Raw genomic sequence first — 14,692 nt, 5'->3', positions numbered from 1 at the left:
TGCACAGCTCCAGAATAGTGCAAAAATAACAGTGATGTCAGCAGCAGCATCCTTTTTCAATTTTTGCTGTGTAAATCTTTACACAATGTAATAGATAGATAGATAGATAGATAGATAGATAGATAGATAGATAGATAGATAGATAGATAGATAGATAGATAGCATACTAAAAGAGAAAACGTCCATATAAGGATAACACTTTACAATAAGTACACACTATGAAGCATTAGTTAAGCATTAATAAATAGTTATTTAGCTAAGCTATTTTTAGTACAGCGGAGCGCAGCAGCAGGCTGCTCAGAGCTACGCTATGGAGGCTAAGGGAATTTCTTGGTTTCCCTCATCAAACTCATCAAATACAAAATCCCAAAACTCCACAGCGCTTTTGTAGACAAGTTGTGAGCTGCACAACCACCACGCTATGAGATAATGACGGAACGATACGAAACGGAGCCGTTTTCGAGGTAAATTCATACAAAACCGCTGATGCGCGTTGCGTTCAGGGACAGTTTTTCAGCAAGCAGTCTCCGTATTTACCCTGTATTTACCTCGAAAACGGCTCCGTTTCGTATCGTTCCGTCATTATCTCATAGCGTGGTGGTTGTGCAGGTCACAACTTGTCTACAAAAGCGCTGTGGAGTTTTGGGATGTTGAATTTGATGAGTTTAATGAGGGAAACCAAGAAATTCCATTAGCCTCCGTAGCGTAGCTCTGAGCAGCCAGCTGCTGCGCTCCGCCGTACTGAAAATAGCTTACACCTACAATTAAAGGTAATGAACCTACTGCTATGACTATAGCGATTATGGCAATGGGCCAATTTGCCAAAATGTTGAACTATCCCTTTAACTAATGCTTAATAGTGTGTACTTATTATAAAGTGTTACAGTATAGTGAAAGTGACTAAAAATGTATTCACTTTTGTATTTTATTATTTTATTATTATTATTATTTAGATGGCTACAGGTGGCGAAAGAAAGTAGCTGATTCATTGTTTTTAATGTCTCTTAAAATCTTAAACCTGCTCAGCAAAGTCTTTTATTTCAGATGAGGATCGATGATTATTATTATTTTCACACATATTTTCAGCTCAGTAAAACTTATGCTTCAGTGAAACTTTTCACCACATGCCACATTTTTTGCCGCTGAGCTACGTTCAAGTCAATGGGAGCATTCCTACGTGTGAATATTGGCTTTGGTCTGGAAACCAAAGATAAACGAACAGAGCTGCTCTTGTCTGCCAGGTTGCCCCGTCACAGGAAGCCGACCAGAAACAGCTTTTCCCTCAGACTGTAGATCTTGTTGTCAGGGCCTTTTTAGACAATGGTGTTTTTCTTGTGAATCAGCCGCTCCTCCTGTCAGAGGACGGTCGAGACGAGGAGCCTGGCGTGGTTGGTGGTTTGGTTTGGTTTGTGTGTGTGTGTTGGTGAACGAAGGCAGGAAGAGAGATAAGAGTCTGAAGGAGGTGTCCTTTTGTTTTAAATGGATTTTCTTGAAAAGGAGGAAATCCATTATTTGTCAATTATCTAATATTTAGATGTAAGAGCTGCAGTTAGTGTAGGTCACTTGACAAACAAGGGCCGATATTTCCTGCTAACCTTGGAATGTCTCATAATTTCTCCTCAGACAAATGTGCACACGTTTTTTTTTCACTGTAATGTTGTGAAATATTGTCGTTAAGTGTCAGAAGACCAGAGGTTTAATCACACTCTGCTCTCTGTTTGAGCTAATCGTACACAACGGCCATAATTTATGTCAACATTAAAGGGATAGTTCAACATTTTGGCAAATTGGCCCATTGCCATAATCCCTATAGTTTTAGGAGAAGGTTCGTCGATGCAAGCTATTTTTAGAACGGTGGAGCAGAGCCGTGAGCTGCTCAGAGCTATGCTACGGGGGCTAATGGGATTTCTTGGTTTCCCTCATCAAACTCATCAAATTCACAATCCAACAACTCCAAAACGCTCTGGTGGACAAGTTGTGACCTGCACATTCACCACACTATGAGATAATAACAGAACGTTACCAGACAGAGTTGTTTTAGAGGTAAATTCATGCAAAACTGATGTGCGTTCCCATCAGGGGCAGTTTTTCAGCAAGCAGTCTCTGCATTTACCTCGAAAACAACTCTGTCTCGTAACATTCTGTTATTATCTCATAGCGTGGTGACTGTGCAGGTCACAACTTGTCCACCAGAGCATTTTGGAGTTGTTGGATTGTGTATTTGATGAGTTTGATGAGGGACAATTCAAGGTAATGAACCTACTGCTATGGCAATGGGCCAATTTGCCAAAATGTTGAACTATCCCTTTAATAATCACTTCTAGGAATCAAATATGAACACAGACACGTCACACGTGATGATGCACATTTTTAGATTTGCTTCAACAAGGGTGCTTTTGTCTTTCCATAAATTCACTTAGAAATCACAGAGGGAACTCGTCACATGTTTACATTTTCATCACCATCAAACGAATGCAGTTATAGCCGTATATCCTGCAGACAGGAACTATAAATAGCTGATTTGGCAGAGCTTTAATGGCGCTGAGTTGCCAAAGCATTGGGTAATGCAGTCGTCGCTGGGGCTCCAGTTGTAATCCATATCTAACCGATTCACTGTCAGTATTGTACTTTTTGTGTTTACATCCCATTAAAGCCTCCAAAGATTTAGGAAAAGTGAGGAATAGTCTGACGATAAGTCTTTGTGTGTGTGTGATTATCTTACATGTGACTGCTTTGATGCGGTCGCAGCAGCTCTCCATCTGGACGACTCAGCGGCTCAGAACAAACACTAAGAAACTATTTGGGAATAACTCTCTGTGCTCCGGTCAGCTGGGAAAACCCGGTTGTGGGAAATGAACAAATATCAGTGACCCCACCCTGCCTCCTCCTCCTCCTCCTCCTCCTCCTCCTCCTCTTCTTCCCTGACTCTGCTTCAGCGGCCACACGATGAGCCAGAGCTGGAATTAAAGCAAATTAATAAAAGTCGCTTTGCAACGCGAGGGTTACGACACGATGGCTGCAAACTAACGATCCAATAAAGTATGATGAGTCTGTAATTTGGCTCCTAACAAGCTGTGTTGGTGATGAAGTGAATCTGCAGAAATCCTTCCTTCCTTCCTTACTCCTTTCCTTCCTTCCTTCCTTCCTTCCTTCAGCCGTACGGAGGAATGCAAGACAAACTGTGTGTTTATTTTCTGCACATCTGCTGCTGATCCGAGTCTAATGTGTTTTCATAACCGCTGTTTGTTTTGTGTGTCTGTCGGGTACAGTTGTGCTGCTGCTGCTGCTTTGTCATTAGAAATGTACTTTTATGTATTTAATTAGTATGTTTAATTTAGCTTCTTCTCTTTTGTTTGCAGTGTTTGTTTATGCACTGGTGACAAATTGAAGTTAATGACTTTAATGTGAATCAGTGAAAACATTTGTTTCCTTCTGCATCTTTTCTCTTTTGTTTTCAGCTTGACAGGTGTCAATGAAGTCGCAGGTTGAACTATAAATACAGAAGCAGATTTCTATGCAGGAATTCTTGTTTATTTATTTTTTTAAGGGAGAGTCGTCCACAAAAATAACCTCCATCTCTCTCTCTGTCTCTCTCTCTCTCCCCTCAGGTCAACATCATTCCCATCATTGCCAAAGCCGACACAATCTCCAAGAGCGAGCTCCACAAGTTCAAAATAAAGATAATGAGCGAGCTGGTGAGCAACGGCGTCCAGATATATCAGTTCCCGACAGACGACGAAGCGGTCAGCGAGATCAACGCCTCCATGAACGTAAGTCTCGACACAATCCTCATGCCCTCGCTAAGTCTGTAATTAATTAATCTGTGTAGGTGATAAGTAACAAACGGATTAGATGTTGTTGATCTTACACCGTCACGTCTGTAGCTCAGCTCCGCTCCGCTCCACATGTGCTGCACATCTGGCAACAGGAGTGTGTGTGTCTATGTGTCTGTGTGTGTTGTTGACACTGTTTTATTGGAGTTTAACACATGTGCAGGAAAGTAACGTCTCTCTTATCCCGACACTTTGAAATCCCACAAACCTGTGACCGTCCACACACACACACACACACACACACACACACACACACACACACAAACACACATACACACACATGCTACACTTAGTTTAACACAAAACTGCACGAGCACCAGCTCAGTTTAACAGCTTTCAGTTGTTCCCCCGTCTTTCCACAGTAAAATTAATTTATGAAATTCATGGCAGCGGCGGCAGCGGCACGCCGTCTGACTCTGTCCGTACTTTTTCCGTTGTCAAAAATAAAGCAGTTACTTAGAGATACTCAAGGATCTGAGTGAGTGTGGCTATTAAAGCTGCAAACTTTTGTACTTTGGCAGCACAAATAGACGAGCTACAGAGAATATTTAGCCTTTTTTTTTCCTTCTTCTTCTTTCTAGCTCCAACTGTATAAATGGGAAAGATGTGCAATCGCTCGGTGCCCAAACACACACCCACACACGTAGAAATGCTCAAACAGTGAATTCTCTAGTGGATAAATGAGACTGTGTTCGTCTCCTCTCTCTCTCTCTCTCTCTCTGTGCTCGTACAGTGTCCTCATGTTTTTATTCACAGTCGGTTACATCAGCGCCCACACTCACTCAGCAGCTCCTTCCTCTGCGCTGCAACCAAACCAAAGCTGGTTTCAACTCGCCACCTAATTTTTGAGGTTGCTCCAGGGGATGTTTTCCCCATGATGCCTCCCTGTCGATCCTAACGAGCCGTAGTAGCAGGAAGAAAATGTGTGTGTGTGTGTTTAATCACTTCAACAAACTAGGCCTCACACTCCCCGACTGAGCCACATGTTGAACTTTTAAACACGTCTCCGCTGCTGCAGCTCCTCTGTTAAACATGGTGACGGCGCCTGGCTGTGGCTTCGTCTGGTTGTGAACGATTAAGAGAGAGAGGAGGACGTCTGCCACAGTGACACGAGAGCTTTATTTTCTATTTAAACATTTCATTGATATTTTACAATGTTGATTTCAGTCCATCATCTATCACATTATTATTGTGGACATGCCATCTCTTTGACTCTTTGAGGGAGTTTCTTCACACCTTCACAAGAACTCGAGGACGAGCTGATTAGATTTTGGTGGTTTAAAGATAAAAGCCACAGTGACGTCACATCGAGCATGATTTTGACCTTGTGAACGTGACGTCTGCTCAAAGGGAAATCACTATAGATTTTACACAAAATGTCGACTTGAGTCTCGACTTGAGGACAAACTGATTCGACATAGGTGGTCACTTTTTTTGGCCATTAATCAATAATTCGACCAGCGATTATGACAAAAAATGTTTAAGGAGGAACTGTGCAAGATTTGTACCTTAATGGACTCGATGCACAGCTCCACTACTTCCTGAATGTTACTTCTTTGTTTCCTGTCTTACATTATTGGACAAACTGATTTAATCCAGGTGTGTCTGACCATTGTGACTACTCCGACACACCTGGATTAATCGGTTTGTCCAATAATGTAAGGCAGGAAACAAAGGAGCAGCATTAAGTTCAGGAAGTAGTGCAGCTGTGCACAGAGCCCATTAAACAGCTTCAGAGTAAATAACTTGTTACAGGGAGAATGGAGAATGAAAATATGCACTGTAACTGAAGGGGGAACTCCATAGAGAAAAAAGCGACCGGACTTGCATATTTTTTTGTCACTTCACAGTTTTTATTTATGTAAAACCAAAGTTTATACATCATGTAAATACAAAAAGAAGTATTAACTAACACATTTGAGTTACTGTCTTGCAATCTGTCCATATTTCCATTTTCTCATACTTAATCAAGTCTTTCTTGCTGTTCGGTCGGTTCCTATTAAATTAGATTTTGGATCAACAGCATGTAACCTGAAACTAGTCCTGAGAGGAGGACGTATACAACTGTCTTTTTTGTTTTACGGTTGTTGGTATCGAGTGAAATTCAACTTGCTGTGCTGTTAAAGAAAAAAAAAACGTTAAAGAGAGAGACAGAGAGTGTATCCCAGAGGACGGAGCGAGGGAGTCAGGAATCTGTTCCCGGTCGTTCCTCCAGTTTCTCCTGTGACCTCCTCTCGACCCGTTTTTAACGCTCTGAATTCTTCTTCCTGTCCAGGCCCATCTGCCGTTCGCTGTGGTCGGCAGCGTGGAAGAGGTCAAAGTGGGGAACAAAACAGTGCGGGCCAGACAGTACCCCTGGGGCGTGGTGCAAGGTGAGAACCGTAGACAAGCAACTTCATCAGAGTGTGTGTCTGTGTGTGTGTGTGTCGGTGGATGTTGGTGTTTGTGTTTCTCAAGCAAACGCAACAGTGAATGAACAGATGAAATGTTTCAGCTGATGTTTAACTTCATGTGTCCATGTGATGTGTGGTTGAAGGCGTGAATGTACAAGCACAAGTGTGTTATTGTTTTTTTATTACACAGCTTTATTGAATGCTGCACTCTGATTGGTTCATTAACATTTATCTTGCAGCAATTATTTGATAAACTGCAACAAATATGAAGAGACTCTTTTTTCTTTCGCACAAATACAGCATAAAGTCACTAGTTTTAGCTTCTCGGTGCAAAATATTTTAATTTTTTGCCCCAAAATCGACCTAAATGATGCAAATCATCGTTGTTAGTTAGTTACAGACCTGTGATCTGAACTATGGAAAAGTTTTGAGATGGCACACAAAGAGATGATTCCAAGTTTCGATTTTATGAAGTGACACTTGATTATTACTCACTTCACTTCCTGTGAGTCACCGCCGGCTCCTGTTCTGCTGATCCGTCCAGTTTTAGTCGCACAACGTCGCCAACGCCAACGCCGGCGCAACAGAAAAACGACCTTCAACAGTCGTTTTCAATCAGTCGTGTCAAGTTTCCTCGGGAGGAGAAAATGTTTGATGCTTTAACCTCAGGCAGCAAAAGCACAATCGACATATTTGTTATTATTAATACTTGTCATGTTGTCCTGTGTAAAAGTCAGACACTACTGGTCAGTTTGTTGGTTGGTTGCTAGGTTACAGGTATTACAACACATCAGGACGTTGTGTCTGGGAGCGGCTCAGTTTTTAAGGAAGTTCATGGTTCAGGCTTTTTTCCAGCTCCTGGAGGTCTGAACTGTCGTAATATAAAAACACTCAGATAAACTGGACCTGCATTTATAGTTTCTCTATCTACTCCAACTTTAATCAGTAATAAAAACTTGAAAATGCTAAAGGAAATATCAGATAAAAATCAAGAAATTAACTTTATAATTTTATGTTATTTATGTTATTTATGTCAATTATGTTATTGATTTAATACAACGTTTCCAGCAACATCCAAGATTGTTTTGTAGTTTTCATACAATCTGATCAAAGGAACGACCGTCTGTTGAAGGGTTAAACACAAACCCACCGTCACCACCGTTTGCTATTGAAAAAAATTGATATGGTATTCCTTAGTGTATCAATATCTTATTAGATCCCTGTTAAATTTGGATTCTGATCGGGAAAACAGCTGCAACAACTGATGAATTTGTCAAGTCGAGAAAAACAACAACTTTGCTGCCTCTATTCTTCTTAAATGCAACGATTTCCTGCATTTCTCTGTCATGTATATTTATACCGATATATATTATGGTAAGTTTATTTTAACAGAAAGAGACAGAATATCAACAAAACATCTAGAAATAATATCATATAAATGAAAATACATTACATTTGATCAAGTGAAATAAGGAGATAAATCAGTGGGAACTTTTCATTTGGCAGATCAATCTAAAAAAAAAAAAAAAAAGAAGCCATGAAGCGTCTTGTTTTACGCCACATGCTGGTTGTTGATGGGATGTTGTCCCCTGAACGAACAAGCCTTCCATCAGTAACCATGGCGACAGATGTGGTGAGTGAGTGCGTCCCACTGTGCCTCTCTTTATTTAAAACCGGAGCACAGCTGTGAGTGCGAGTGGGTAGAGACTGTTTTTTAGGAAAGTGCCAGTGTGTGTTTAGTGTCGTCTCTCTCTCTGCCTTCTTTAACCATACGTCGCTCGACCGTCATACATGTCAGCGGGTGTGCGTTGCCCCTGGAGACGGATGCCTGTGGTGTGTCACTGTCAGAGATCCTGGGATCTTGTCGATGAGAGTAAAACGGTTTAATTTGATAACGACAGACCGAGCAGATCTCTGCACAGACGGGAAGTTTTCTCTCTTTCTCTTTCCTCCTCCTCTCTCTCTCTCTCTCTTTCTCTCTCTTCACTCGTTCCTTTTGTCTCCTCCTCACTCCCTCTTCCTTTCCTCTCTCCTCTCTCCACCACCGCTGTCATTCCCCAAACCCTCAGAGGACGCTCCATGGTTATTTATAAAGCCCTCGCTCTGCGTCTCCTGGGGGACGGACGGACGGGTTCCTCTGGACTCCCATCAATCACCATGAAACTACCGTCCAGTCCAGGCAGCAGCACAGAGTTATCTCTGCTCCACCGCTGTCCGCTCATCTCTCTGGGATTTATTTACATTTTCAAGATTTACATTTCCCCTCCCAGTGAACTTGGGAGTGAAAACCAACTTTTGATATTTCAATTCGTCCAAAAAAAAACATAAAGATTGAGCTTTAAATTCATCAGAAATGTAGAGTTTGTGAGCTATAGGTTGAGATATTTGTTGTCATTGTGAGAATAAAACATTCACATAGGCACTCACACATAAATATATTAAAACATGACTTCAGGAAAAAAAAAGGCATGTAATATTGCAGCAAGTCCCATATTGCACCACGTTTATGTAAAAAAAAAAAGGCAGTTGGCGGTTGTGCCAGCCCGTATTGCGCCATAAAGATGATTATTCATGGTCGTGTGTAAGATCTTAACCTAATTTCATAACATCTAATGAGGGAAAAAATAAGGTTTTTGTTCTTTTGAATTAGTTATTGTCTGCAGCCGATCATCTCGTTACACTCGTCCATGTCCGCCTGAAGACAAACATCTGTCCTGACGGGACGTCGCACAAGAAAACCACTCAACTCACTCACTTGTAAACTGATGGCTCAACTATTCATGCTGTGTGACGGGGCGGGGGGGCAGCGGAGGACAGACGTCCCAGTGTGTGTGTGTGTGTGTGTGTGTGTGTGTGTGTGTAAGACACTGGGAGGACTGAAAGGACGGCCTGTCCTGTGTCCGTGGAAACAGTTTGGAGATGCCAGATGTTCTTATAGATGCATTGTGGTAACCTCTGGAGGAGCCATGGGAAATTTGTTCCATCGATTTGAAGGAGGACAGAGGAGGGACTGTGTAGTGACAAAAAGACTAATTTAGGAGGCCTGTAAGTGTGTGTGTGTGTGTGTGTGTGTGTGTGTGTGTTTATTTATCTTCCCTCAGGATCTTGACGCTCTGTTATCTCTGCACCACAGACATCTGTGACATATTGCAGACCTTGTTTTTCTTGTCTGTGAGCTACTGTGTGTTTGTCTTTGTGCACACACACACACACACACACACACACACATTAGACACACACATTGTTGTGGGTGTTTTTGTGTGTGAACATGAATGTTCTTCATCACATGTTTTGCATCAGATTCTCAGGCTGTTTTCTTTTTTTGCAGCATCTGTTTCCATTGCACTTTTGTTTTTAAATGTATCGTTTTATCACTGAGGTCTTTGTGCGCACAAACTGGACATGCATGAAGAGTACACAGGCAGATATCAACACATTTATTGATGCATGTCATAACATGGCTCATGCATACAGTATATAAAATAATTGTTAGTACAGTCGGGGGAGGCTGGAAACAGTACATTTCCACAGCACCTGTAGGAGACTTGAGACATGCTCTCAATAGTTTTATGCACAAGTGAAAGTGAGGATGGATATTAAATAACAGCTCTGATGTTTTGACTCCATCTTAAAGAGGAACTATGCTACATTTTTACCTTTATTAAGCAGCTTTGGAGTAATTGTGCTGGTTAAATCAATGACTTGTAACTTGTTCCACCTACCTAGCGTCTCTTGGCTGAAAACCAACCTTGTAAGATTGGAGCCTCCGACCCGGTGTCCCAGCTCTCGTCTCTGCGGCACCGCCAAACAAACGTAACGCGCCCCGTAACCCGTAATCTCTTGTTTATGACTGATAAAACTACACAAATATACACATTGTTGCATCGTATATGTGATGAATAACGTAATCCACGTTAAAAACAAATGCACATGGCCAGGAGCAAAACGGTGGAAAAGCGACCAGACTTGCATAGTTCCCCTTTAACACCAAAACCCACCACTCATAAAACCACTTAAAGACACAAGAAGTGAAATCCTGTTGGGAAGAAATTATTCATTATTAAAAAAATACTAATAATAAAAACTCTCTGACTCAAACTATTGACTGTAGAAGCTTTAACCTGCAGCTTTTAGTTTCAGTTTTTACTGTTTCGAAACCACAGAGGCTGATGATGTGTCCACTGAGTGACCACTGTGTTTTCTTTCATTTCATTTTCCTCATTTGTCTGTTTTCATATATACTATATATATCTATATCTATATACATTTGTAATTTATAGCTGTAGATTTATTACCCATCATGCCTCTGTGCTCCTGTTCTCATGCTCTCATGTGTGTGTGTGACTCTACAGAGGCCTGCAGGGCTCGGTGCTGCAGCCAGTCAGTCAGTCATTGGCCCTGGTTCAGGCCTCAGTGGGGGGTCGGTGGGGGGGGGCGCTGAGCACTGAGGCTATTAGCTGCCAAATGAAGAAGAAGCAGTTTTTAAGTTGCCGCCTGGACGCTGCCTCAGCTCGTTTCTGTTTTTAACTCGTATCCCCACCACTAATGATGTGCGGTTAACCAGCAAATTTGAGTTTAAAAAAACAAAAAATAACAGTGAGTATTATTCATACAGCTGCTGCATCCACCCCCCTCCCTCCCTCCTCTCTTGCCCCGAATACTTTGTGTATATATGTTTCCCTCCGTCTAAAAGCCGTCTAAAAGTGTTAAAGTAGAGGAGGGTGACTCGTCTTAGTCTAATGAGGGAGAGTTTTGTTTCCTCGGCTGAGATCTCGTCGTCCTGTGTTGTATATTTTTCTCCTCCAGTCTCGTCCACTGCAGCGTTTCCCATCTGCAGTTAAGTGCTGCACTAATTGGGCTTTTTTTTTTAGCATCAGCGTCTCTCGTCTTTACATCCTCTGAGCTCACAGCAGCTTGTGTGGTGGTGATATTTAAACACAACATATACTCCCCCCTCCCCATCCCCATCCCCATCCCCTCTGCCACCCCGGGGGTTGTCGTCATGGCATTCGTGTCAGGGCCACGTGGCTTCGCTTCTTCACGTGTCCTCGGCCACGACGACACACATCAGATCTGAGACAACAGGGAAATAAGTCTTTTATCTAATTTTCTCAGTTTTGCTAACAGGTTGATCAGATTTACTTCTCTGTTTTGCTGTTTTTTCCGTTGATATCACATGTCTGACTCTTTGTGTGTTGGTGTGTGTGTCTAGTATAAATTGGCTCATGTGTCGAGTCAGGGTTTGATGAGCTGCACCACCACCACCACCACCTGCTCCAAGGTTTTTTAAGTAGTTTGCAGAAGTGCAGCTTTCATTTAAACGTCAGTGATGATTGAAGTGGAGGAAATTGAATAATAATATCCACACAAACTGACTGATAAATTACATCCAGATGGAAAAAATCATATTTGCAACAGGAGATGGAGCTGATTTGAGAGTCTGCAGAAGAGAACCAGGTTATCTGTAAAAGTTAATGTACTCAATCTAATACACATATACATGCATAAATATATATAAATATAGATGCATACATGCTCAAATATTTAACAACTGTTTTGGTTAGTTTTTTTATTCATACCTCTGACGGTATCATGAGACAGAAAGCACTGGACGACTTTGGTTATTGTATATATCCTCATATAGCCGCTGTCTTTCTTTGTATTACTTCAGTTACTTCATTTAACAAGGTCAGATGCTGTATACCTATTTTGTATGTAGGTTTTTTCTTCTTCTATTTTTTGTATAAAAAAGTTAAAATAAATTATTCCAAAAAATATTTAACAACTGAACCAGGGAAACCAGATGAAACATGCATCAATAAAGAAACAACACACCAAACTAAACTTGAAAAATAAGGACATAAATGAAACAGACATACAGCAACTCATAACAGAATAGAAAAAATATATATAATCTTAGAATTAGATGCAGCCCAGACTTAAATAAAAATACATAACCCTAACCATATATATATGTCTTTTTTATAAAGTCTGCCCACCAGATGCAGTAATATACAGTGTGACCGTATCTGTTGTGAGCTGTTGACTGTAAACTGTAAATGTTGCATCAGTGCGACAGCAGATGTTGTGTTTTACATTAACAACACCAGAGCAAACACAGTCACTTCTGCAGCACAGAGGTGACTTCTGTCCTCCTGCAATGAGCATCTGAGGTTAATCCATGTGTTTCTGAGGTTGTTTATTTATATATTTATAGGTTTCTATTGCAGTAAATAAATAACTCTAGGTGTTATTTTCCTGGCTGGTTTTTCAGATCATACTCGGGTTGTAAATTGTATTTCGTGTGGTGAGCCGTCCGCTACAGACAGATACCATGTAGCTGACTGTTCGCTGTCTATATATATATATATATATTTACATATTCTCACCCTCCTCTCTCTACGACCACAGACTGAGTCACAGTACAGATGGGTTCAGTCCACAGTCACTCAGACCCACTTCACTTCTTGTTCTTCTTCTTCTTCCCACTCCACTGACTGTCTGTTCTGCTTGAACCCAAAAAACGTGTACGTTCCTATTTCCAGAACTGTTGCGCTGGAGTTAAATGAGGTGACCTGTGAGTGAAGAGGCTTCATTGGGATGGAAATGACACCCAGGGCGAACATAACACACACACAACCCCCTTCCCACACACACACACACTGCTGTCAGTTTCTCAGGCAGGAAATACTTGCTGCTCTTCATCCACCATGAATTAATTTGGACATGAAACAGGAGTCGAGGCTCCAGGAGGAAAAGACGAACGATTTATTTGAATTTAAAAGATGTTTTATGTGATTATTTTGTGCAGATCTCTCCTGCAGAATCTTTCCTGCTTTATGATACTTGAGATGGGGAGGGAGGAAATGTCGACAGATGGGAAGTTTAAAATAAGTTTTAAAAGTGGAGACGACACAGACTCTTGGAGAAGTCGGGAGCTGCTGCGACACCGACTCATTAACACGATTCAAGTGCAGAGCTGAATACGTCAGGGCCTGTTATGTATCGGAAATAACTGAAATGATGATAACTGCTGTCCTGATTATGATCTGTTTGGGTTTTTTTCTTCTTTCTTTCAGTTGAGAACGAGAGCCACTGTGACTTTGTGAAACTCAGAGAGATGCTGATCAGAGTCAACATGGAGGATCTGAGGGAGCAGACTCACGCTCGTCACTACGAGTTGTACCGACGCTGCAAACTGGAGGAGATGGGCTTCAAAGATACAGACCCCGACAGCCAGCCGTTCAGGTAGATACACACACACACACACACACACACACACACGCATGATGTGAAACCGCTCCGATTCTCCCGTGTCAACAGCAGCGAGGAGAGTTTCCATTGTTTACAGACAATACCTGATCTATTCTTGTCCTCCTTGTGTCTCGTTTCGTCTCGTCTCTCAGTCTCCAGGAGACGTACGAGGCCAAGAGGAAAGAGTTCCTGGGCGACCTGCAGCGTAAAGAGGAGGAGATGCGACAAATGTTTGTGAACAAAGTGAAAGAGACGGAAGCAGAGCTGAAAGAAAAGGAGAGAGAGGTCAGTAGTGTGTTTGATTTGTTAATAAAAATCAACTCTGCAGCTTCTGTTGCACCCTGGGTAGAAAGTTCAGTCAGATTTTACTGATGTGACCTCATTACACAAATCACAACCAGAGTAAAGACCCAGGTAAAGGCTATAGTTTGTTAGTTTCATAATATTTTAGGTCTAAAAGAATGAATCTGAAGATTTTCTTTTTAATTGCTTCTGTTATACAGTTGCTGTTGCGGTCACCTGACATCCAAAAAGGAATAGGCTGGAGCTCGACTGGTGCACAATCTTTTAATTATTTTGCCACACACCGTGAAACTAAAACACATATGAAATGTTTGTATTACAAACACATTGCACATTTGTTAAAATATACTGACAGTTTACAGCTTAATATAAACTCCTCCTAATCATCATTCACAGTCATGTTATTACCCGACAGTTCACTTTCAACACACAACCACATGTTCATCGTAATATTGCAGCCACCAAAACGAGTCAAACATTTAACGCCTACCTCGCTTCTCTTCATTCCACATGTGTCCGCTCCAACTCGCGTGTCTTTCTGGCAGTGAACAAAACCTCAATTACAGTCGTGCTCCACACAAACAATAGCATCATGACCAACATACTCATAGTTTAAATACCATCATACTTCACTTCGAAAAGTGGATTGTGACGATACAGATGAACCTTTTTCTATTTCCGGGGCAAATGAGAATACCCCGCCAACGTGCATAGCAGCTATCAATGCACAGCAGCGTATTATGGGAGCGGACGGATCTTATCTTATCTTATCTTATACAGGGATGCAAACAGCGCGCCGAAAAGCGAAACTCGCTTTTTTCATGACCAATTAGGTGACTTGTGTGAATCGTTCAGATCCGAAGAGTTTTTGTTTTTGGGAGGGGGGGGGGGGGGGTCTCAGCTGGGGTC

At 41.7% G+C, this 14,692-nt stretch overlaps 1 protein-coding gene across 2 annotated transcripts in view; it reads left to right on the top strand.

Moving 5' to 3' along the window:
• Positions 1 to 14,692, top strand: part of septin8a (septin 8a) — a 47,131-nt gene that overhangs the window by 19,443 nt on the left and 12,996 nt on the right. For both annotated transcript variants that reach the window (XM_083986255.1, XM_083986254.1), the window contains exons 5-8: positions 3,609 to 3,770; positions 6,109 to 6,205; positions 13,306 to 13,474; positions 13,633 to 13,765. In XM_083986255.1, coding sequence (XP_083842381.1) covers positions 3,609 to 3,770; positions 6,109 to 6,205; positions 13,306 to 13,474; positions 13,633 to 13,765 — 561 coding nt within the window. The remainder of the gene's footprint in view (positions 1 to 3,608; positions 3,771 to 6,108; positions 6,206 to 13,305; positions 13,475 to 13,632; positions 13,766 to 14,692) is intronic.

This window comes from Trachurus trachurus, assembly GCF_905171665.1.
Source record: "Trachurus trachurus genome assembly, chromosome: 14".
Taxonomy (NCBI): domain Eukaryota; kingdom Metazoa; phylum Chordata; class Actinopteri; order Carangiformes; family Carangidae; genus Trachurus; species Trachurus trachurus.
The sequence above is the reverse complement of the archived record's forward strand: the minus strand, read 5'-3'. Positions and strand labels throughout refer to the sequence as shown.